This window comes from Typopeltis vanoorti, chromosome 9 (assembly GCF_054136105.1).
Source record: "Typopeltis vanoorti isolate ZY-2024b chromosome 9, IOZ_Tvanoo_1.0, whole genome shotgun sequence".
Lineage (NCBI taxonomy): Eukaryota > Metazoa > Arthropoda > Arachnida > Uropygi > Thelyphonidae > Typopeltis > Typopeltis vanoorti.
In genome coordinates, this window is record NC_143557.1 from 124,376,637 (window position 1) to 124,399,260 (window position 22,624).

At 36.3% G+C, this 22,624-nt stretch overlaps 1 protein-coding gene across 1 annotated transcript in view; it reads right to left on the minus strand.

Annotated features, from left to right (window-relative positions):
- Nucleotides 1–15,331, minus strand: part of LOC150103500 (solute carrier family 12 member 4-like) — a 336,194-nt gene extending 320,863 nt beyond the window's left edge. The window contains exon 1 of the mRNA XM_090397527.1: nucleotides 15,081–15,331. Within this exon, the coding sequence (XP_090253653.1) occupies nucleotides 15,081–15,216 (136 nt within the window). The 5' untranslated portion in view covers nucleotides 15,217–15,331. The remainder of the gene's footprint in view (nucleotides 1–15,080) is intronic.
- Between the last annotated feature and the right edge of the window lie 7,293 nt (nucleotides 15,332–22,624).

The following is a 22,624-nucleotide window of genomic DNA, read 5'->3' on the forward strand; positions in this document are numbered from 1 at the left end:
AGAAGGTGATTTGGACACCATTGTTTTTTTTCTTATTGGCGCCATGTGCTACGCTATGTATGTATCTTATCAAAATACTAATTAACACTAATTTAAAACAAACTTTTTCTGCTAAACAGATTAACTCCGCAATATACTATAATTTGAGCACAGTTGTTAATTAATAATGCTTTTTTTTTTTTTTAAACTAAATTACTTATCTTTTGCAGCTCTTCGGACATAGGCCTACCAACAACTCGCCCCTCAACTGGTATGGATACCTGGACGTTGATTGATTAGTGCAACAGAGGTGAAAGGACCTATAAGCACATCAGTGCTGTGTGGGTGAGGACCCAGAAGTTTACATCTTTTTTTTTTTTTTTTGAAGTTGTACATTGTTGTTTGGGAATACTTCTTCATAAGTGAGGCTGTTCCAGAAGACAGAGATAGACAGAAGAGAAAGAGGAGAAGCAGATTAAGTGTATTATTTGTAACTGCACAGCAAAATGATGCTCAGCAGCTGTTGCTTTTGTATTAACAGGTGTAGCAGAAAGTGGAAGAATGATGGTTGCTAATTCACTGGAGCAGTGACCGTGGAAGTACTTGTAGAATAGACAGATCCAAAACACTGTCTGAGATAGAAATTGAAAATTGATATGAATCTGTAAGAGAGGGATCACCTATGAGCCAAACTGCTCTCCTGTAGACAGCATCACAAATTTTTGAAGAAGATTGCTGGTAGTTTTGATGGTAGATTCCCATTTTGCTTAACTGGAATAGACTGGATATGAGATTGCTTCCAAGCATTGGGATAAATACCAGCCATGTATAAAAGACTGCAGAGGCTATGCAGAATAGCTTATGCCATCAGGACCAGAAATTTTATACTGCTTATGTTATTTACTAATTTTTCTGATATCTTTTTGTCAAAAAACTAGGAGAGACATCATCCTCAGAGATACTGACATGGTCAGTTCTGATATAGTCTCTTTATACATTAGTGAATAGGGAGTGATAATGAATGCTCTATCCTTCAGACATATCAGCCTTATTCATCTTCACTATGCACCCTGGCTATTTCACTTAATGAGGAAAAACTTACAAGCAGTTTGAAGGCAATATGGGCTCCCCACCATGTTGCTAATCTTTAAAGTAGAAATTCTGAAAACACAGCCCTAAACTCTACCCCTCTCAAACCCATAATATGGCCACTTGATGTTGATAGTGTGTTCCCCATTTGGCCACAAGGCAAGGATACATTTAGAAATGTTTTTAGCACACATTATCCAACACTGGACTATCTGTTTCACCACCGAAAATGAAAATAATAATTGTCAGCCCTTGCTCAACAATAGTTAACTGGCTACCAAACGGATCCTCATCCTCCACAGTCTGTAGAAAACATAATTACACTGTAGGGACATTAACCATCTACCAAGCCACCAGCCCTCCAAGAAATCTGGTGTTATCAAAACTTTAGTAAGCAGAGCTGGAACTATCTGCTTGGATCACATTAGCCTCTCCAGTGAAATCAATCACATTTGGGACACATTTTTAGCCAATGCCTTTGTTGCCTACCCCTCCAAATCCAGAATGCAAAAAATCCATTGCCATTTCCTATATCCAGGGCACCTAAGAAAAAATAAAAAAATTGCATGCATTCTTAAAATGTATAACATAGAGACATCCTTCGGGGCTTTACCAAAAATTAGCTACCCTCATCTGCTATTAAAGATACTCTCCACCACCTGGACCATCCTTGTCTACAGTAACCCTTGCTCCTGCAAGCTTAAATATTTTGGACAAATAAGAACTGCCAATATCTGTCTATAAAAACATAAATAATACACCTATTTACACTACAGTTAATTTTGGGTTGCAGAATATGCCATGGATCACCTGATCCAATGGGGGAACCTCCCTGCTACAAACAAACAAGTTTGAATCAGAGAAACTATTTCTGGAATACACCACAGCACTACAACATTCCTCAAACTTAAACAAATTTGGCTGCATTACATTGCCAAAGATCTGGGAGATTGTCATTTTGAAACCTTCAGCAAATGTCTATCAGAACAACACGCAAAGAAGGTGCAGTTAGGAATGTAGGAACTCCCCCACTTTTACAATAAGTGTGCTTGCTTTTCTACAAGTGCCTGTATACACATGCTCAATACCTGTGTGCTCAGTGATCTAATTAGTTAACAACAAGTTTTTGCATCATTAGAGAAGGCAGATGATGCAAATGAAAAGGTAGTCCTAGTTGGAAATCTGCATAGTCAAGTAAAATGCCTATCTAAAATATTAGAAATGTTTTGTGAAAATTCTGAAAAACAGCAAAGCTAATAATAATGGCAAGTGTACACAAATTCCCATGGAATTCTTTCCATATAAGAAAAGTTATTAACTATGCTATCGGCGATAGTGTTATCTTCATTATCCCCATCTATTTTCGAGCAGGATAAAACTGAATATCGTAAAATGTTTTATTTTAAAATAATGATCTCACATGAAAGGTCATCAGATCTTAAACACAGCAGTGCCATATATAAGTAAGGAAGTTTAAGAAATCATGTTGGAGATTTAATGGAGTACTTATAGCGCTAAGAAATGATTAACTATTTTTAATACTTCTGTTTACATAGTGATTAGAATTCATTATAAAATTACGGAAACAACTATCATGTTAGAGTAGAACTTCAGTTTAAAATAAATCACTCGAGAAGCCTATGAAATTTTGATTAACCATTCTAATCTTAACAATAATGGTGGCATAAAAATCCCAAGAATTTGAATGGCACACATTCAGCCCATTTAGTTCAAGTTTTCCAGCAAATCCTGACTTTAGGACTCTAAGCAATTATTTCAGCTTTTATTGGCCACCATCCATACTGTTTGTTTTAATTTATATGTATATTTGTATGAACAAACATGCTGCTCTCTAGCTTAATTTAGTTTTACAGCCAAATAGATAATAATAACAACAGGACTCTTGCATTGTTGAAGTAAGGTTTATTCTTTTTCTTTCTTTTTTTTTTTTTTTTTGTTTATACCAGAGGTCAGACCAATAGTTTCAATGGTTGACCAAATCAATGTAACTTTAGCATATCATTTAGAGTTTCTGTAATTTTTATGATGAATTAATGCTTCCAATATTTTGTCTCAGTCACTGAGACATCTTCAAGGAGCAGAATTAACACTTGTAACACACACACACACAAAATGAACCATGGCTATGCCTCTAAAGTCCTATCTATGTGATGCATCCCTCTGTAGATGTTTGCAGAAGGTCTAGGATAAATTGTGATGACCTCTGATGATGAAAGTTTTGTAAGTCTGAAGTTTTTTTGCATCTGTATTTGTTTAAATCCAGTGATTTCTGAGTGCTCCTGTGATACCAAAAACACTTTCATTTTTAATTACTAAACTAACGAGCCTAAAGGCTTCAATTTGGTGATAGAAAATTACGTAAGGTGGATAATTAGAGCCCGCATTATTTCAAAGCCGAGTGTAGAAATGATGAAAGTTTTGTAAGTTGACCAGAGAGCTTGCAGGAATACATTCCTCTGCATTCACGAACTGTCTTAGTGTGGACTACTTAAAAGACATAGGCACTTCCCAAGCATTTATATATTTGCCTTTTTTATTAGTCCATTTTGATATGGTTTCTTTTTTAAACTTATTCTGATGGAACATGGTGGTTTTCTTCTGAAAGATCCTGTGAGCGGTATCTAATACATGGCCTGCAAGACTAGACTAACCATTGTTTCTGATGTAATCTATACCAGCAACTTTTCGTGGTTTTAAGACTTTTAGGGCATTTTCTAGGTCCTCTTTAGTAAATGGTACTTCAAAGAGATTATTTTCTGAATTCCTAACTTTTTTAATGTAATCTTTAGGTATTTTTCCTTTGGTATACTTGGTTTACCATTCAGAGATAGCCGAGTTGCAATTTGGTTTGCAATTATATTAACTTTGGTTGCTGCTGCTGTTGAGAGGTCACCAGATAATTTTGACAAAATTAATAAATATTAATTAATTTTGTCAATTCTTTCTGATGAAAATGGATCTTTACCATATTGCTCACAATATCTTTCATATATTTCCATGTTCTATTCTGTAAAACCTGGAATATAATATGTTCTACAACCTCTTGGGATGTGCCTGGTAGCAGACTGTCTAATAGCTTTGAAGAACTTTCCATAATTTTTTGGTCTGGGTGAAATGTTGGACAAGTTTATGTCTAATTCTCTTGAGAACTGTTCCCAGTTAGCTTTTTTAAAATTAAAGCATCTTCTAAGTAGGATCCCCTTAAGTTAGAATGGTAGGAAAACTTGCAGAATTATTGGTCTAATGTTGTGAACTTGGGATTGGTGCAAGTACCTGTTTAGTGCACAGATTAGCTATTCTATTAGAAACAAATCCATGGTCTGGGTTATAACTGCTTTTCCATCTTTCACTGTTAAATGATGATGGCTGTTTAGGATTGTGTATAAGACTCATTTGATTACTTTCACTTTGATTTGTTTCACTATAACCACACTGTGTGCTATGACTATTAAAGTCGCCTATAATAATAGCAGATTTCCTTTGTGTTAAACACTGGGACATTTCAAAAGCAAAGGTTATGCAAGGTGGTTTACATCCTGAGAAAACACTGATGTTACCCAGATCTATTCCAAGGATTTCTATGTTATTTTGGTTAGACATCCTATAATCTGGAGCTCCTGCTGAGTGAAAATAGCAATTCCATATTTTTCATGTGGTATTTCTTTTATGAGCTTTATTCCAGCAATTTTAGGTCTGGCTGTTGAGGTCCTTTGTGTGCCTCCTGTAGACATAAAATATCACATTTTTCTTCTTTATACATTAATGCTGTTATGTAATTCTTTGTCAGTTCTAAAGCAACATTTATTTCCTTACCGCTCAACTCCTTATTCTATGTTATAGTTCCAAGCTGCCGCCCAAGCTTGTCATAATCACCAGTCTTGTACTTCTACATATATCCTTTCCTTACAGAAGTCTGTATGGCTAGTTTACACCCATGTGATCACTTCATGATTACTCTCACCAACTGGAGGAAAGTGCAAAATCCCTTACAATTACATCGTCTGATGAAATGTTCAGACCTAAAACTCTCAATCATCATATACCCTCCTTTGCATATTGCCTGAGATAGTTATCTCTCAAGAAATTTCCTTATTCCCAAATGCTATCTCTCCATTCCAATTTATACTGCCATATCCAACAACAGATGAGGACAAATAGGACTTAATGCTTTCTGTTGTCTGTTACAATTTTATTTAAAGCTAGTCTCACTGTTAAACCAAATTGTTGCTGTTTGTGTACTGTGACAGACTGTTTTTGGGCTCGGGAGACACTGGATATAATTCCAGAGAAATAACTCAAATAAGTTAAATAAATATTAATTTTGTTATTATTCTGTGTTCTGAATTAATACAGGTAAATAAGTTTACATGAACTGTCAATACATAAGCCTTTCTTCTTGTTTAAGAATTCTCCCCCCTAAACGAGGCTGTAGACTCCTTGGAGATGCCGATGCAATAATGATAAGTACATTCACTATTTGGGGAGATAAAAGGTTAAAGATGGTATTTTGGTTTCAAAAAAGTTGATTTTATCTGATAAAAGATATGATGGTATTATTTGGAAATTTAACATTAAAATTTTGGCATGGAAGAGTATGACAATTGATCACCTACATACAGGATGAAAAGATATAATACATTAGTTGGTAATTATCATCTGTTTACTGCTGATTCCTGAGCTACAGGAAAAACGAGCAGATCTCTAACATTCTTGTAGATATCCAAAATAAGTCCACCAAAATAGTTTATATGGATGCCCACTGCATGGACTAATTACAGCAGAGTTTATGGATGAATCAATTAATATCAAGAAACTGTGCAGTTCAGAAATAGTTTGATCCACAGTTCTTTGCTTCAATAAGAGAATGACATTCTTAGATAAGTTTATATAGAAATCCAAATAACAGCAGATATATAGAATGGTAGTGCAATATGAGAGTAGATGTACAAAGACAGACTTGTGGTAAACCTAAATGAGAGTTTTTCTACAAACTACCAATTATGACATTAAGTGTGGCATTATTATTATTAATCTTACATGACATCTCCAGGGAGTCCAATGACTCATCAATGGAGGGCAGCTACTGTACAAACTCTCTGCCTCTACCACTCAATTCTACAACCATCACCTACACTACCAGTGTTTCTCAACCTTTTTTTTTGGATCACAACCCCACCTCAACGTCTCAAAGATTTTGATGCCCCCAAAATATTCAAATTGCCCCACGTTGAGAAACACTCATCTATACCAATGCCATCTACTGCCCACCATCACTAGTATTTTCATAGACAATCACACACATCAATGCCATGGCAGGATTTGAACCTGCAGCCTTTTGGCTGGAGAGTGGATACGCTAACCACTCGACCAACAAGAAGTTTTATAAATCACAATGGTATATTGAAAGCATATGCTTTTCTACCAGAAAAAAAAAAATTTTTTTCCTCCTATAAAACAGGCAGACTAGTAACCATGGAACTAGTACCAGAACCCATCCTGTGTGTATGTGATCAATTGTCATACTCTTTACATGCCAAAATTTTAATGTTAAATTTGCAAATAATACCATCATATATTTTATTAAAATCACACCATGGGCATGGATATTTTCAGTCTCACGAAAGGTAGTAAATCTATCATACATGAGTATCATAGGGAAGAAAAAAAAAATATAAGCCAGAAAATCTCCTCTATAGATCAAACATGGAACTATTTTCCAATAATTGCACTCACATAGATTTGCTGACGTCCTTTATGTTCGCACCCGGTTGGTGCGATTTCATCAAACTCTCAACTATCACACCTCTTAATAATGAATCTCTGTACAGCATTCGCACCTTCATTTTATTTATGTTTATGGACATTCTCTTATTTTTCGTATCAGACTTTCGCCATTTATTAGTCGGTACGTTCAGTACACATTTTTCCATACGCTCCAGTTGCTGCTTTGCTCTGTGTATCGCTCTGCTCAACCATGCGATTTCACTACTTGCATCTATAAAATTGGTTGCCACTAATTGGTGAGAGTCATCATAAGGTCATGACTTGGGAGGGAGGTGGCTAAAGGAGTGGAATTTACAATTAAGACAGGGTACAATTTACAATTAAGACAGGAGGTGGCTAAAGGAGTGGAATTTACAATGAAGACAGGGTACACGTGGAATTACTGGGCTGGTAAGTATGACAAGCTTAGGAGTGTGCTTGGCTCAGTGCCATGGCATGTAAAACTGCAAGGGCTGGATGTTGATAGCATGGGAGGTGGTTAAGAAGTGTTTGCAGGAGGCAATGATTAACTGTATACCAAGAGTCCGAATAATAAATCAAGTAGGGGTTAAATGGATGAATAACACTATTAAGCTTAAGCTGCAAAAAAATAAACAATTGTGGAGGGAATTTAAGGAGAAAAATGACCAGCAGATGCAGGAACAGTATAAAGCTCAGACTAGGAAGGTAACAAGGGTGGTAAAAAAAAAGCAAAAGTGGATTATGAAACAAAATTAGCCATGCAGGCTAAAGAGAATTTCAAACAGTTTTTCAATATTTTGCAAGTAAAAGGAAAAATGTTCATGGCAGAATGATTTTAAAAAATGCTGAGGGTAAGGAGGTAACCAAATCAGTCAATATAGTGGAATTACTGAGCGAACACTTTGCAAGAGTATATCATCCAGGTGGTGACATTGCAGGAATGGAAGAACAAACAGCTTGTACTGGAATTGTGATGAATGAAGTAGAGGTAAATAGTCTATTACAGAACCTCAATGTCAATACATCTGTGGGAATGGATGGTATACAAGCTTGTGTCGTATGAGAAGCGGCATAATAATTGTCAGTGCCCTTGACAATTTTGTTTAATTTGAGCCTCGTGTCTGGGTCAGTCAGAAAGGGGGTGGAAAGAGGGGGAAAATAATTCCGCTGCATAAAGGTGGTTCCAAGGCTGCTGTTGAAAATTACCGGCCAATCAGCATAATCAAGGTCTTGGAAAAAATAGTCAAGAGGAAAATACAAGATTGGATAGATGAAAATGGGATACTGTATCGGGGACAGCATGGTTTTGTGAAGGGTAGGTCATGCCTCAGTAACTTGCTCACGTATTATAACACAGTGACGGCTGAACTAGATAAGGGTAATGGGTTTACAGTGATTCTACTTGCTAAGGCGTTTGACAGGATACCACATGGAATTCTAATCAGTAAAATGCAGCATATTGGGATGGATATAGGGTTGGTGAGATGGATAGGAGGGTGGTTTACGGAGAGATATCAGAGAGTGCTTTATGCAGGAGTAGAGTCTACAAGACGGCCTGAGACTAGTGGTGTGCCACAAGGATCTGTTCTTGGACCACTGCTGTTTAATTTGTTCATTAATGATATAGGAAAGGATCTGAGAGGAACAGTTCATTTGTTTGCAGATGATGCAAAGTTGGGAAAGGCAATAGTGAATGCAGATGATATCAAAATTTTGCAGGATGATTTGGATAGAATGGAGGTCTGGGCTAAGGAGAATAGATGTCAATTTAATGTGGCAAAATGTAAGGTTATACATTTTGAGGTGAAAAGATTAGCAGCAGTTTACTACATTGGTGGAACTATATGCCAGGAAATTGAGGAGTGTTGGTGGATAAGGAGTTGAACTTTAGGGGACACATTGCAAAAGTGGCCAAATCAGCTCATCAAATCACTTAGTTGATGAAGAATACGTTGACAAGCAGAGACAAGCATGTTATTGTTCCTCTGTATCGAGCCTGGATAAGACCCCATCTCAACTACTGTGCCCAGATTTGGTCACCTAGGTTTCTTCTTGATGGAGAGGACGTTGAGAGGATCCAGAGGCGAGTGACCAAGATGATAGCAAGTCTGTGGAATGATATGAAAACAGGTTGAGGATTTGTGGGTTGCAAAAATTGGTTGATAGGCGGAGGAGGGGAAATATGATTGAGACATTCAAATTACTGAAGGGTTTCTATAAAATCTGAAAACAAACCCCAACTCAACATCACCAGAGTTAAAGATTGGTACTATCAACATAAGAAGCCTGAATGGCAAAGAAATGGAGCTAGCTGAGGAATTAGATAAGTACCAGATCAATGTAATAGGAGTGACTGAAACAAAAAAGACAAAAACTGGTGAGATCTTTCTGAGCAACAAATACAAAATGTTATATTCAGGCAATGACAATCAAGGAAAAGAAGGAGCAGCCATAGTATTCAACACAAAATACGAGGCTAATCTTCTTGAATGGCAGTCAGTCTCAATTAGAGTAATGTGGCAAATATGAGAATGGGGAACTGGACAATGAGACTTATTTGTGCCTATTGTTCCACAGAAGGTTCTACTAAGGTAGAAGTGGAGGAATTTTTTGAGGCTTTAGAAAAAACAACTGACACAATGAAAAAGGAAAAGTTGGTCCTTGTTGGGGATCTAAATAGCAGAGTAGGAAATGATTGTGAGACATACAAAAATATTTTGGGAAAATTTAGAGAAAAGAGAAAAGCTAATAATAATGGCAAATATCTGTTGAATTTCTGCTCAGGACATGGACGGGTTATTACTAACACCATGTTCCAACATAAAAATGTGCACAAATTCACATGGAGAGAAAAAGGAAGGAATAAGAAACGTCTCATTGACTATGTTATTATTGATAGTGATGTTTTCTCCCTGGTGCAGGACACCAGAGTGTACAGAGGATTTGGAATTGGAAGTAATCACTATTTAGTCTTGAGCAGGATAAAATTGAATTTCATATTGAAAAGAATAACATGTAAGAAAGTTTTGAAGCGAATAAAAGTTGAGCAGCTCTCAGATGTGAACTGAAGACTAAAATACACAAAGATTATTGAAGAAAAAATGAAAGAGTTTGAGAACAGGAATCAAACTTGGAGATTAAGTGGCAAACTCTGAAGAACACATTGATTGATTCTGCCAGAGAGGTATGTGGTAAGGTTGTCTGCAAGGATAAAAAAATCAGAACTCCCTGGTGGACAGAAAGTTAAAGAGGCAGTGAAGGAAAAGAAGAAAGCATATCAAAAGTTCCTGTCAAATAAGTCAGCTTGTGCTCTTAGAGAATACAGAGACAAATGCAAGAATGCTAAACACTGTGTAAAACTAGCTAAACAAAAGTCATGGGAGGCTTTGGCAAGAATATAGAAAATATATATCAAGAAGGTGGCAAAATATTCTGGAGGTTGTTGAAGAAGCTTAAGAATGGAGGAAAGAGTGCTGTAAAAGGAGTTAGAGATGATAAAGGTGACATGAAAACAGGAGAAAAAATATCCTTGAAGTATGGAGTAATTACTTTGAAAAACTGCTAAATGAAACAATCAGTGATAACAGCACAGTGATAAAAAACACTGACCAGGCATGCAGTCAGGAATACATATCCATACTTGAAGTAGAAAAAACTATCAAAGGCTTGAAATGTGGAAAGGCAGCAGGAGTAGATGATATTCGACCAGAAATGCTGAAGTATGGTGGTATAAAAGTCTTACAGTGGCTGCACTGCATATTTCAGAAAGCCTGGACAGAGGGACGAATTCGCGATGATTGGAGTAGAGCTCTCATAGTACCCATATATAAAAAGGGAAATAAAACTGAATGTGAAAATTACAGAGGTATTTCCCTACTGAGTGTTCCTGGCAAGATTTATGCAAGTATACTTGAGAAACGGTTGAGAAGAATTGTGGAAGAAAAGCTTGGTGAAGAACAAGCTGGATTCAGGCCAAATAGAGGCTGTCAGGATCAGATCTTCACTTTACGACAAATAGTCGAGAAAGCATGGGAATATAACAGAGATCTGTATTTAAGTTTTGTCGATTTCGAAAAGGCATATGACAAGGTGCCAAGAGAGAAGCTATTCAATACGCTATAGTTATATGGTGTCAATGGGGCATTAAATCAAGCAATACTTAGTCTTTATTTGAGTTGTAAGTCAGCAGTTAGAATTGAAGGAAGTACAGGAAGATGGTTTAATGTTAAATCTGGCGTGAGACAAGGATGTACATTATCCTCTCTGTTATTCATTATCTATATGGATCACATTATGAAGGAAAGTGGTATTAAACATGATATCAATATTGAAGATGTTAATGTCAGCACTTTGTTTTATGTGGATGATGTTATACTTCTAAATAAATCCGCTACAAGTCTACAAGATTCTCTGACTAAATTGAATAGCTGTTGTAATAGATATGGTATGACGGTCAGCAATAAAAAGACAAAGACAATGAAAATAGGCAGAATCATTGAAAATGTCAACTGTGTTGTGAATGGAGAACCTGTGGAACAAGTGAAACATTTCAGCTACTTAGGCACGATTTTTACTTAAGATGGTACAATAAATATAGAAATAGACAACAGAATCAGCAAAGCTGGTATGGTGGGAAGTCAATCGAATAAGAGAGAAATTAGTCGGAACACTAAATTAGCTGTATACAAGACAGTGTTCAAACCAGTTTTAACTTATGGATCTGAGAGCTGGGTCAGAAGCAAAACACTTGACCAAAGATTAGAGACCGCAGATATGAGAGTCCTGAGAAAGATTATAGGCGTAAGCAGATGGTATTAATGGCAATACCATATTAAAAACGAGGATATCAGGAAAGAACTTGACATTGTCAACATCCAGGAATGTGTTAGCAGAGCTAATCTCAGGTGGTATGGTCACTTAAACAGAATGGGCGAAGAAAGATTAGCAAAACAAGTGTTCTCTGCCAGGTTGGCAGCAAAACGACCCAGAGGAAGACCAAGATATAGGTGGATTGATACGGTACAAAGTGCCTTAGACGATAGAAATATAAGATCTGATAATGTTGGAGTCTTGACAACTAACAGACTGATTTGGAGGAAAATTGTAGATAGGAAGTTAGTAATGATGTAATTTTTTTCGTGTAGTACTATCATATCCTGTACACCCCTTGAGGGTACATGGCAGGAATTTGATGATGATTTCTATAAAATTAATTCAGAAGATATTTTTGAGAACAGGGCTGGTTGTGGGAGGACTAGGGAACATGCATGGAAGCTGGACAAAAGTGTGGTTAGTAAGGGTGTTAGAGCTGGGTTCTTTACTTTTAGAGTGGTGAACGAGTGGAATGGGCTGCCAGTCTGTGGTGGATGCTGTGACAGTGAATGAATTTAAGGCGAGGTATGATAGATACTGTATGAATGTCAAATAGTTGTGATGAACATGATTTGGGGCCTCCCTCGATGAGTCTAAGGAATCCCTGGATTTGCCCGTGATAATAATAATAATCAGGGCAGTGGTTTCTGGCTTATCTAACTTTTTTCTTGCCCATGACACTAATACCGTATATGATAGATTTATTACCTTTCATTGAAGGAATTCAAATATTCATGCTGATGGTATGATTTGAACACACCTTTTATGCCAACAGGCAAAGAAATTCATCTATCACCTAAATACATTAACAAGCATGGTGGGATTCAGACATATGGCCTGTTTGGTTAGCAGATTTTTCTTATGTGGTTCCCTTTTTTTTATTAATTTTATTTATTTTTTATTTTTTATTTAAATTTTGCATAATCTCGAAACCCTTCTCTAAAGACCAAACATGGAACTTTTTCAAGCCACTTCAGGCCTCCAATAAACAGAGCAGTGGTTTCACACCAGGCGACAAAATTCATCTCCCATCTAAAAAAAATATATGCTAAAATGAAGTTCCCTGTTCTCTAGAGCTGGGTTTCCATATTAACTAACTCTTAGCCCCATTCGCAGTCCTAATCGAATAAAACTTTATGAGGGATTCACAAAAAAAAAAAAAAAAAAAAAAAAAAAGGCACTGGCTAATGTAGATCTTCTGTGATGAGTCCAAACTCCAAAAAGGTCTGGGGGTAATAGTAGTAATAATAGTTACATTGATAATAGTAATATTGTAGTAATAATAATACTAACTGCAATACTGACAAACCATGATCAAATAATAACTTTCTGTTCATATAGAATATTTGGATTAATATGAGCATAGTAAAATAGTAAATGGGTTTCATACTTACTTTTTTTTTCTTTTTTTTTTTTTTTAGAAATTATGGACTTTACAACCGTGTTATAAATAAATAACTCTTAATATCCCAATGTTTCGATCTTCATATTAAGATCATCATCTGGCATCTGGAGCATATACAAATATACAGGACAAGCTAAGTTACATTACGTACTGTAAGCTAAAGAAACAATGAATTGATCACAAGTTATTCTACTGGCATGACCTCTAGTGAAAAAAAAAAAAAAAAAATTAATTATTTATAAACTACATCAAGCTAAATTCTATTTCTGATAACATGAATAAAATTCTATTTCTGATAACATGAATTCTTTCTACAATAGTTTTCTTTCAGTAACAATGATGTCCTGCTTTTAACATTACAATTGTTATTTTTGATTTAGGATCCTGGATTTTCTACAGTCCTGTTTATAGTTGCTCTTAGAGAGCAAGGTTCTGTGGGTCGAATATATGCCTTCCATATGTTTGGGATTTTTAGACCATCATTATTGTTCAGATTGGGATGGTTGGTAATAATCTCACAGGCTTCCTTAAATTTGCATTCATACCATGTTTTGATGTAGACAACTAGTGCTTTTCCAGTAAATTCTATGTAAGGTGTTCAGGGCATGATCCAAAAGGCCAGCTTCACTTATTATATTTGATGTGTCATTTATGTTCTTTTTGTATGATAGGAATTGTGCATCCTGTTTCTCCTATATATGGTATGTTACAAGTGCAATAAATACGGTATACTCCAGGGTGGGCCAGCGGAGGGAGTGGGTCTTTGGATGAGTTGAGTAAGCTTTTTAATTTTGCAGGAGGTTTAAAAGTGGCTTTGAGGTTGTATTTTTGAAGCTGGCCTTTCGGATCATGCCCTGAATACCTCACATAGAATTGACTGGAAAAGCACTAGTTGTCTACATCACACCAAAACATGGTGTGAAACACAAATTTAAGGAAGCCTGTGAGATTATTACCAACCATCCCAATCTGAACAATAATGATGGTCTAAAAATCCCAAACATATGGAAGGCATATATTCAACCCACAGACCATTCCTTTCGAAGAGCAATTATAAACAGGACTGCAGAAAATCCAGGATCCTAAATCAAAAATAACAATTGCAATGCTAAAAGAAGGACATCGTTGTTACTGAAAGAAAACTATCTGTAAGAAAGAATGTTTATTCATGTTATCAGAAACAGAATTTAGCTTGATGTAGTTTATAAATAATAATAATAATTATGATTTTTTTCACTAGAGGTCATGCCAGTAGAATAACTTGTGATCAATTCATTGTTTCTCTAGCTTACTGTATGTAATGTAACTTAGCTCATCCTGTATATTTATATATGCTCCAGATGATGATCTTAATACGAAGATCGAAATGTTGGAATATTAAAAGAGTTATTTATAACACTGTTGTAAAGTCCATAATTTTTAAAATGGATGCTGATCACCGTGTAACACTAAAAGAAAGGTTTCATACTTAAGATATCATTCTACAGAATGTTTCTGGGAAAAAATCCTTTTCAATCTCTAGAACAGGATATTTAGATTATATCTAACCATTTGTCTCTTATCTAATGTGCTAAGATTGAATGGATTGTAAGCCTCTTGTACTCTTTTTGAATGGAAAGGGGATGTCTATTTCATATGCATGTAAAATTATTCTGCATAATGCATATGTAATGTGTTTCAAAATTGTAAAAGGTCAGCCTATTGCAGATTTTTATATGCCATTCTCGAAATGAATTTGACGAATTCACAATTTACAACTCTAGTTGTCTGTTGCGAATTTCATTTTTGCTAAAGGCAGTATGCGTAGCTTTAAAAATCCTAAATATTTCAGATTCTTAGCTTTTTGGGGGGTGGGGGGGATATTCAATAGTTCTCTCTAGTCACTTGCAGACTATGGCTACAGGAAACTGCTGAATTCCAGTTATTAAAATAAAAATAATTCGAACGATGTGTGAAAGCTATTTCTTACCATGGAAGTCAACATCATCTCCTGGAGTTGCAGCATCATCAACATCAGCAGTGGACCCATAATTTCGATCTGTTCCGACATCGTCTGCTGACAACTTATTTTCTTCTGATTTAATTACTGTAAACCTTGCTGACATTTTATAATATATGATAAATTCAATAAATAAATTAAGTACACTAATAAGAATAATCAACAAAAAAACCGCGCCCCAAAAAAATCACGATACGTATTTCTTAAACTATGCACGCCTACTATATTATTCACAACAGATCATTCTTTGCTAAGTGCAGCTGTCATTTGAACCGGAACTAAACGATGGCATTATCTTCCAGAATTTTAGTGTCATATGTTTAAGAGAGAAGAGGACTTTCTCAGGTAACGAAAACGCCTATAACTCTAAGTTCATATTTCTGACAGTAGAAACACACACACACCGCAAATGCTCATGCCATGTCATGAAGCCAACTTTAAACCAAAAAAGAAGAAAAAAAAGTAGTATAATAACAACCCGATAGGGGAAAGTAAAACTACAAAGAACACATTTCCTTTTAAATAGATACTTTCAGTGATACAAATTTTTCATGTATTCTGAATGAAATATCACTTAAAGTAACATATCCTGTTAAAGATTTCAAAGTAAACTGATATATTTATATTATTGTATTTTACATAAAAAGTTGTTAGAAATTTGTCTATACAAACAATTTTGAAGCTAGCAGACGACGCGGGAAATCAAATGCTAATATGAAATGAATGAATGTGTTAAGATGCCTTGAAGAGATTTATCTTCCAGGATTAATAAGGATTATTATATATAAAACGATAAGTTATGTTCTCATGAATTTATATAGAAAGTAAATTTGGGTGAGTAGAATATTTTACATAGTTGGGTTATTTGGAATTGCGGCCAAACTAATTAATGTTAATTGAGTTGTGTGTTTTCTACCTTTTTTTTTTTTCTTTCATGAATAACCCTTCCACAATAACGGGACCTATCTAACTCACCTTCCATTCAGCCTTTATAAAGATTCTTCACTTTCTTGACAAGATTTGAAATGAAATAATAGGTTAACTGTCGGGATAATATTTTAATTTTTTTGCCATATAAGACAAGCTGTAACTTAGGGCCTTCCGAAAAGCGTAAACCTAAAATTTAATCATTATCGGGAGAACCCCTTAAAAGTTATAGTTTAGGTACCGCAGCAGCTTTAATCCGGTCCTGAGAGTGCAGGTCTAGTAACCACTAACTCAGTGTTGGTCGTGTGAGGAGCAACTACATTGAAGATAATCCGAAGTCTGTAAAGTAGTCGAATAACAAAAAAAAAGTTTTAAGTTAATATCCATGAATGTAAACTTAATAGTTTTTTTTCATTTTTCTTTTTTTATTTTTTTTTATGTTGCCTCCACCGGCCAAAAAATGATTTGCAAACCTGTAGTATATTTTGTACCATGGGTTGGCTAAGGATATTTGTAATCTATTTTTTAAATTTTTAATTCATTTTTACATAGTCCGGAAAGCCACTTCTAGATTCCAGTAAGCGGGCGGTGGCTTCACATTGAATGATGAAATTCGTCTCCCACAAACATCTATGCCTGCAACAGGATTCAAAACTGCAATCTGTTGGTCAAGAGCTGGTACTGCTGCTTATTATCATTATTATTAAGGGCCTGTATAACTCAGTGACAGTGGTGCTTGCATCTTCACTAGGCTGCTGGAAGATATAATTAAGCTGTTGTACTTATTATTAATGGATATATGTAGCTCAGTGGAAGTGGTGCTTGTATCCTCACTAGGCTGCTGGAAGATAGAATTAAGTTCAAGTCTAGTCACTGACTGGAGGAACTTTTTCTTAGCCATTCTTCAACCAGTTTCCAAGTTAGTCGATCTCTGGCATGGGCAATTGGATTTTTTCCTCCCTGAAATTCAGCTTTTCATCCCTGAACTCAAGAATATCTATTGCAGAACCCACAATATTTCAGATAAGAACATATCTTGTTAGAGTTAAGTACCAAGAGATGTCAGCGGATGTGTGCCAGTGTCTTCATCGGTTGCTGCTTATAATTAATGATAGTCTTGGGCCAGCAATCGCTGATTGGCTACCAGTGGAGATTGAACTGCCCACTTAGTCTTCTAAAGCTAGATAAATAAATCTGGCTTTAGAAGACTAAATAAAGCTAGATAGTGGAGGGTGGTTGAACCGTGGAATGCATTGCCTGATGCAGTGGTGAGAGCGAGAACGGTCAATGAGTTTAAGGAGTGGTATGATAGACTTTGTGTTTCTTAGGGGGAACCTCCCCTCGATGACTCTTGACAGACTTTATGTTCTTAGGAAGGACCTCCCACGATGAGTCTTTTGACTCCATGGAGGCCTGAATAATAATAATAATAAAGCTAGATAAATAAATCTGCTAATGCCTTTTTAAAAAAAAGGCATTAGCAGATTTATTTTTGTATTTTATTATTATTATTAACAGAGCTATTCAGAATAATGGTTTCAGCCTAGGCCTAGAGCATGACAAAATATGTAATAAAAAACACCTTTCGCAAGTAGTTGCATGAGGCAGTTGTCTCTTTGCCCAAGGTTCAGTGTTCAAATTGGAAGTCCCCAAAGAAATTGGCTGAGAGCCATATCCCCTCTCCAGCCAAAAAGCTGTGAGTTCGAATCCTGCCATGGGCATGGATGTTTGTGATTGTCTGTGAAAATACAGTACTAGTGGTGGTGGTGGTGGGCAGTAGATGGCATTGGTGTAGATGATGCAGTTTGCTGTAGTTGGTGGATTGAGTGGTGGAGACAGAGTTGTAGAGTAGTTGTAGTTGTAGAGTATGTGACAAATCCCTCGATGAATCTTTGGATTTGTCACATAATAATAATAATAATAAATGCTATTTAAAAAATGTGTATATATTATTTTTATTATTGATAACAGGTATCTCCATGGAGTTCAAAGAATCACTGCAGGAGGCCCAATAAAAGCTTTCACAATATACCTATCCCATGGGAGGAAGGAGCTAACCATTATTAACACAATACCTATTATACCTCTCCTTAAACTGATTCACTGATGATGAACTTACAAGCATCTCAAGCAACCTATTCCACTCATTTACTTCTCTTGTATCAAAAAATTTAGACCTGACATTTCAGTTAGACCTTGCTAACTGAAATTTTACTCAGCATTCAATCATAATCCCATGTTCTATCATCACCTGACATATACTAAAAAATTTCCCCCACCTTCATTCTGTAAAACCCTTGTAGCAGCTTCAATGCTTCTATCGTGTAACCTCTCTTTCTTCAATCTGCGAATTTTTGTAACCCACAAATCCTCAGCCTATCCTTGTGCAGAACATTCCATTAGCCAGAAACCATCTTGGTTATCTGCCTGTGAATCCTCTCGTCTGCCTTTACATTTCCAAGAAAAGCAAGCAGCAAAATCTGAGCATAGTAGTTAAGATGCAAATGTATCAGAGATTTATAAAGAGTAATAATAACTTTTCTGATCCTAGTAGTCAGCATATGTTTGAGCATTCAAGTGATCTTATGAACTGTTTTTTTACAATATGACTTCTAAACTTCAGTTTCCTATCAACGTAACTCCTAGATCCCTGGCTTCATCAATATCCAGCAATGGAACCCCCATCAATAGAATACACAGACTGAAACTTTTTCATTCCAAAGTGAATAGCTTTACATTTTGTCACATTAAAAGAAAAACCATTATACTTTGACCACAAATCAAATCATTCTGTAGGATCGCTACATCATCTTTATTTAGTATATTTCTTCCCAACATAGCATCATCAACAAACAACTGAATATCACTCTTCAAATTGTCTCTGATATCAATGATAATAACTGATGCCTGTCTAACAGCCACCCTCTTATCCATATCACCAGTTAACTATCCATTCCCATTTGTTTTATCTTACTTAGGAAATTTGCATGTGGTATTCTGTCAAATGCTTTTTCAAAGTTTAACAATATAACAGTATAGGCATTATTTTTATCCAAATCTAGAGTTATTTCATGCAACACACATGCTGAAATTCTATCTAATTATTATTATTATTATTATTATTATTATTATTATTATGTGACATCTCCAAGGAGTCCAAGAACTCATCATGGAAGGACACACTATTCCACTACAACTTACCATCACCAGTGGAAGAATTCAATAATCAAAGATTCCAGCAATGCATGGGATTGCTGGGTGTTTTTTCAACAAAAAAGACATTAGAAAACAGTTCACTCTCCAAATATGCTTGGATGTCTTTTGGACCAGTTTTCTTCTAGATACACAGTAGAGATCACCTCTTCTCTCAGAATCTAAGACCATAATCTTGTACAAGTCTCCTCTCTCTCTCATACAGAATGCCTCTGCAACCACTCCCAACCACACACCTTCTGGCCCCACAAAGAAGCCAATTGGGGTGACCTCTGGAATTTCTACTCCTCCTTTACATGCATGTTCTGACTATAGCGTACACTTATCTGATCCTAACACCTGCTGCCAAAGAGTCATAGCAATCATTCTCACTGGCATTGAAGGCCTTCATTCCCAGTTCAGCCCATATCCTCATCTGCTTTCAAGTCCTAGTTCAGCTGAATGTGTATTAAAGAAGTCTAATGAAAAAATTCAGCTTACTGTAAGTGGCTTGCATCAAGAACTCCAGCTTCATACCCAGTGTATATCAAAACATGCAACATATGCAAATCAGCAGATGCAAATCAGATTTTATAAAGGCCAACAGCAGAAAACTTGCCTCTTACCCAAAGGGAAATCGTGCTTTCTAGTCCTTTGCTGAGACCATTTGACACAAATTATTTTCACCTACATTTCTGCCTCTCTCTCTCTCTCTCTCTTCCTGATGGTGCCACTGTCCCTTCACCCAAAGATAAACTGACCTCCTGCTGGCATCACTCTTTTCCTTAAACTACTACATAGATGACTAAGGAAAATCACCTCCTACCATGCTGGAATCCAAGTGCCGTATGCCTCCTGTGTTTTTTCAACAAAAAGACATTAGAAAACAACTACTAATAACTTGGACTAAAAAGTCTTCTGGTCCTGAAGGGATCTTTTTGATTCTTCTCAAACATTGTGCTCCACAGCTAACACTTGTCCTGTATCATCTCTCTCTAATATATTAAACATGACTGGTACTTACAATGCATGGAAGCAATCTCATATCCATCCTATTCCAAAACAGGGCAATAGTAGTCTACTGGCAAACTACCAATCAATTGGAATCACCTCTCCAAAATAATGGAGAAAATCATCAATAGCCGACTCCTCCACTACTCCCCTCCTCAACTGTTCCACAATTGTTTCACCACTTGGAGATTAGGACAACCAATTAATCAATGAAAACCAATATGGATTCCACTATTCAAGATCTGCTGTTGACCTTGTAGCTTACATCGTTCACTGCGGAACATGTGCCATGGAAAGTCTCAGAGAAACGTGCTGTCGGCCTTGACATTTCTAAAGCTTTTCCTGTATGTGTGGCTTCGAGGCCTACTAAATGTATTGCCATCCTACCATCCTCTGTAATTGTGTGGCCAGCTTTTTCTCTCTGGATGTTCTCTGCAAGGCATGATGGATGCTCCCCCCCCCTCTCTTAGAGCTTCACAATGCAGAAGTTCTTTAAGGCTCTGCCCTATCACCTACTCTCTTTCTCCTGTATATAAATGACCTACTCATAGTCACCTCTAATCCTATCCACAGCTTTGCAGATGATAGTACACTCTGATCATCCTACTCGTTTAACAAACCATGCAGTACTCTGACATCCCATGCTATAAGGTCGTGTACAACTAGTGTGTGAAACATTGTTCTACATATTATCCTTCAATAGGACGAGGACAACCTTGTCATGTTCATTGCCAGCAAATCACAGTCTTGCCTTTTCTTCTCACAAAAAAATCTCAGCTTGCTTACCCTTACTCCCAGGAATACTCAAATCACCAGACAAGATCAGATCTTCTGCTTGAACTAATGTTTCCCTGTCTTCTCTCCTGGTATAAACACATCATATGAATAGCTCCCTCAGCATCCAAGTATCTTGGCATTCTCTTTTGTTCAAGAGCCTGTTTTACACCTAATCAGCTCTTTAACCCTCATCAAAATTTTTCAAAAATTTAAAACTCATCAAAACTTTCGACATCCATCTCTAATTCAGAGTATCTTAGTAATGAGGTGTGACACCTTTTGACTGCTTGTATGTGGAAATATGACTTCTGCATTACTTCAACCATGGTATTACTTCTGGGTCTGGCTCCCACTGATGTTTTCATGCACCAGAGCAGCTCACTCTCATTTCTTGCCTATCTATATTGCTGATTCAAGATCTGAGACTTCTATTGGTTGTGCTGCTGTGTTTCTTCACATTAGTATAATCCCATTACTATATCCTACTAATCCCATTACTTATCCTACATTACTATATCCTACTCCCCAGTGCTCTGGGGGAGTAGGATATAGTAATGATATCCAATAATACATGTCTGTAAGGATATGTGCATTGCATTATGGGATACCAAGGCAATTGACGTGAAGTCATTAGCCTCTATATACAAGTAGCCCAGTCATGAAGTTACTTCACTTGCAAACTTTACTACACTTGGATAAAGGATGATACCAAGAATGTAATTTCTTGGCATCTTTAATTTATCCACATCCACTGCTTTGTGAAGTTTAACAACTGTTGTACAAAATGAAGACCCTTAATTTTGATGTTCAGTTGAGCTGGATTCCTAGCTGTATTGGAATAAAAGGAAATGAGATTGCAGATGCATCTGCTAGATTACTCATATTTGTTCCATATACTGTTTGGTAGTCTCATATACAGACTTCAGACAGCTTATAAGATTAAAACTAATAACCAATGGCAGTCTTAATGGCAGGAATCAATGCTAAACAAATTACATGAGATTAATCCTGAAATGGTGATCATGAGGAATTCAGGAGACAGCTTGCAGGTGTAGCATGAAATGAGGAGTTAGCTGGAAAAGAGATCAGTGCAGCTTGGGGGATATTCAAGAACTATCTAGTAGAAGCAATGTCCAAATGTTTCCCAGGGGTTAGAAGGTTAAATAAGGTAGGTGTGAAATGGATGAATGAAGAGATTAAGCATGTGATACAGAGAAGGAAAAAAAGCATTATGGAAGCAGCATAGAGAAGTGGTAATAAGTAATTGCACGAGGATTACAAAGACCAGGAAAGGAGGGTGACTTGGGTTAGTAAAGGTAGAAAAAGTGAAGTATGAGCACCAGTTAGCTAATAGAGCCAAAAAGAATCCTAGGGAGTTCTTTTGATATGTAGCTAGCAAAAAAAAAAAAAAAAAAGATTATGGAAGGATGACATTGATTGGAGAAAATGGTATAAGAACAACTCTGCAGAAGATATAGTGGAGATATTTAATGAGCAGTTCATAAAGGTCTTTCATTCTTGTGAATGTGACATCATGGAAAGATTGAGAACAGCTGATGATGGGTAAGAGAGACTGACTGTAAGTGAGCAAGAGGTGCATGGGAAAT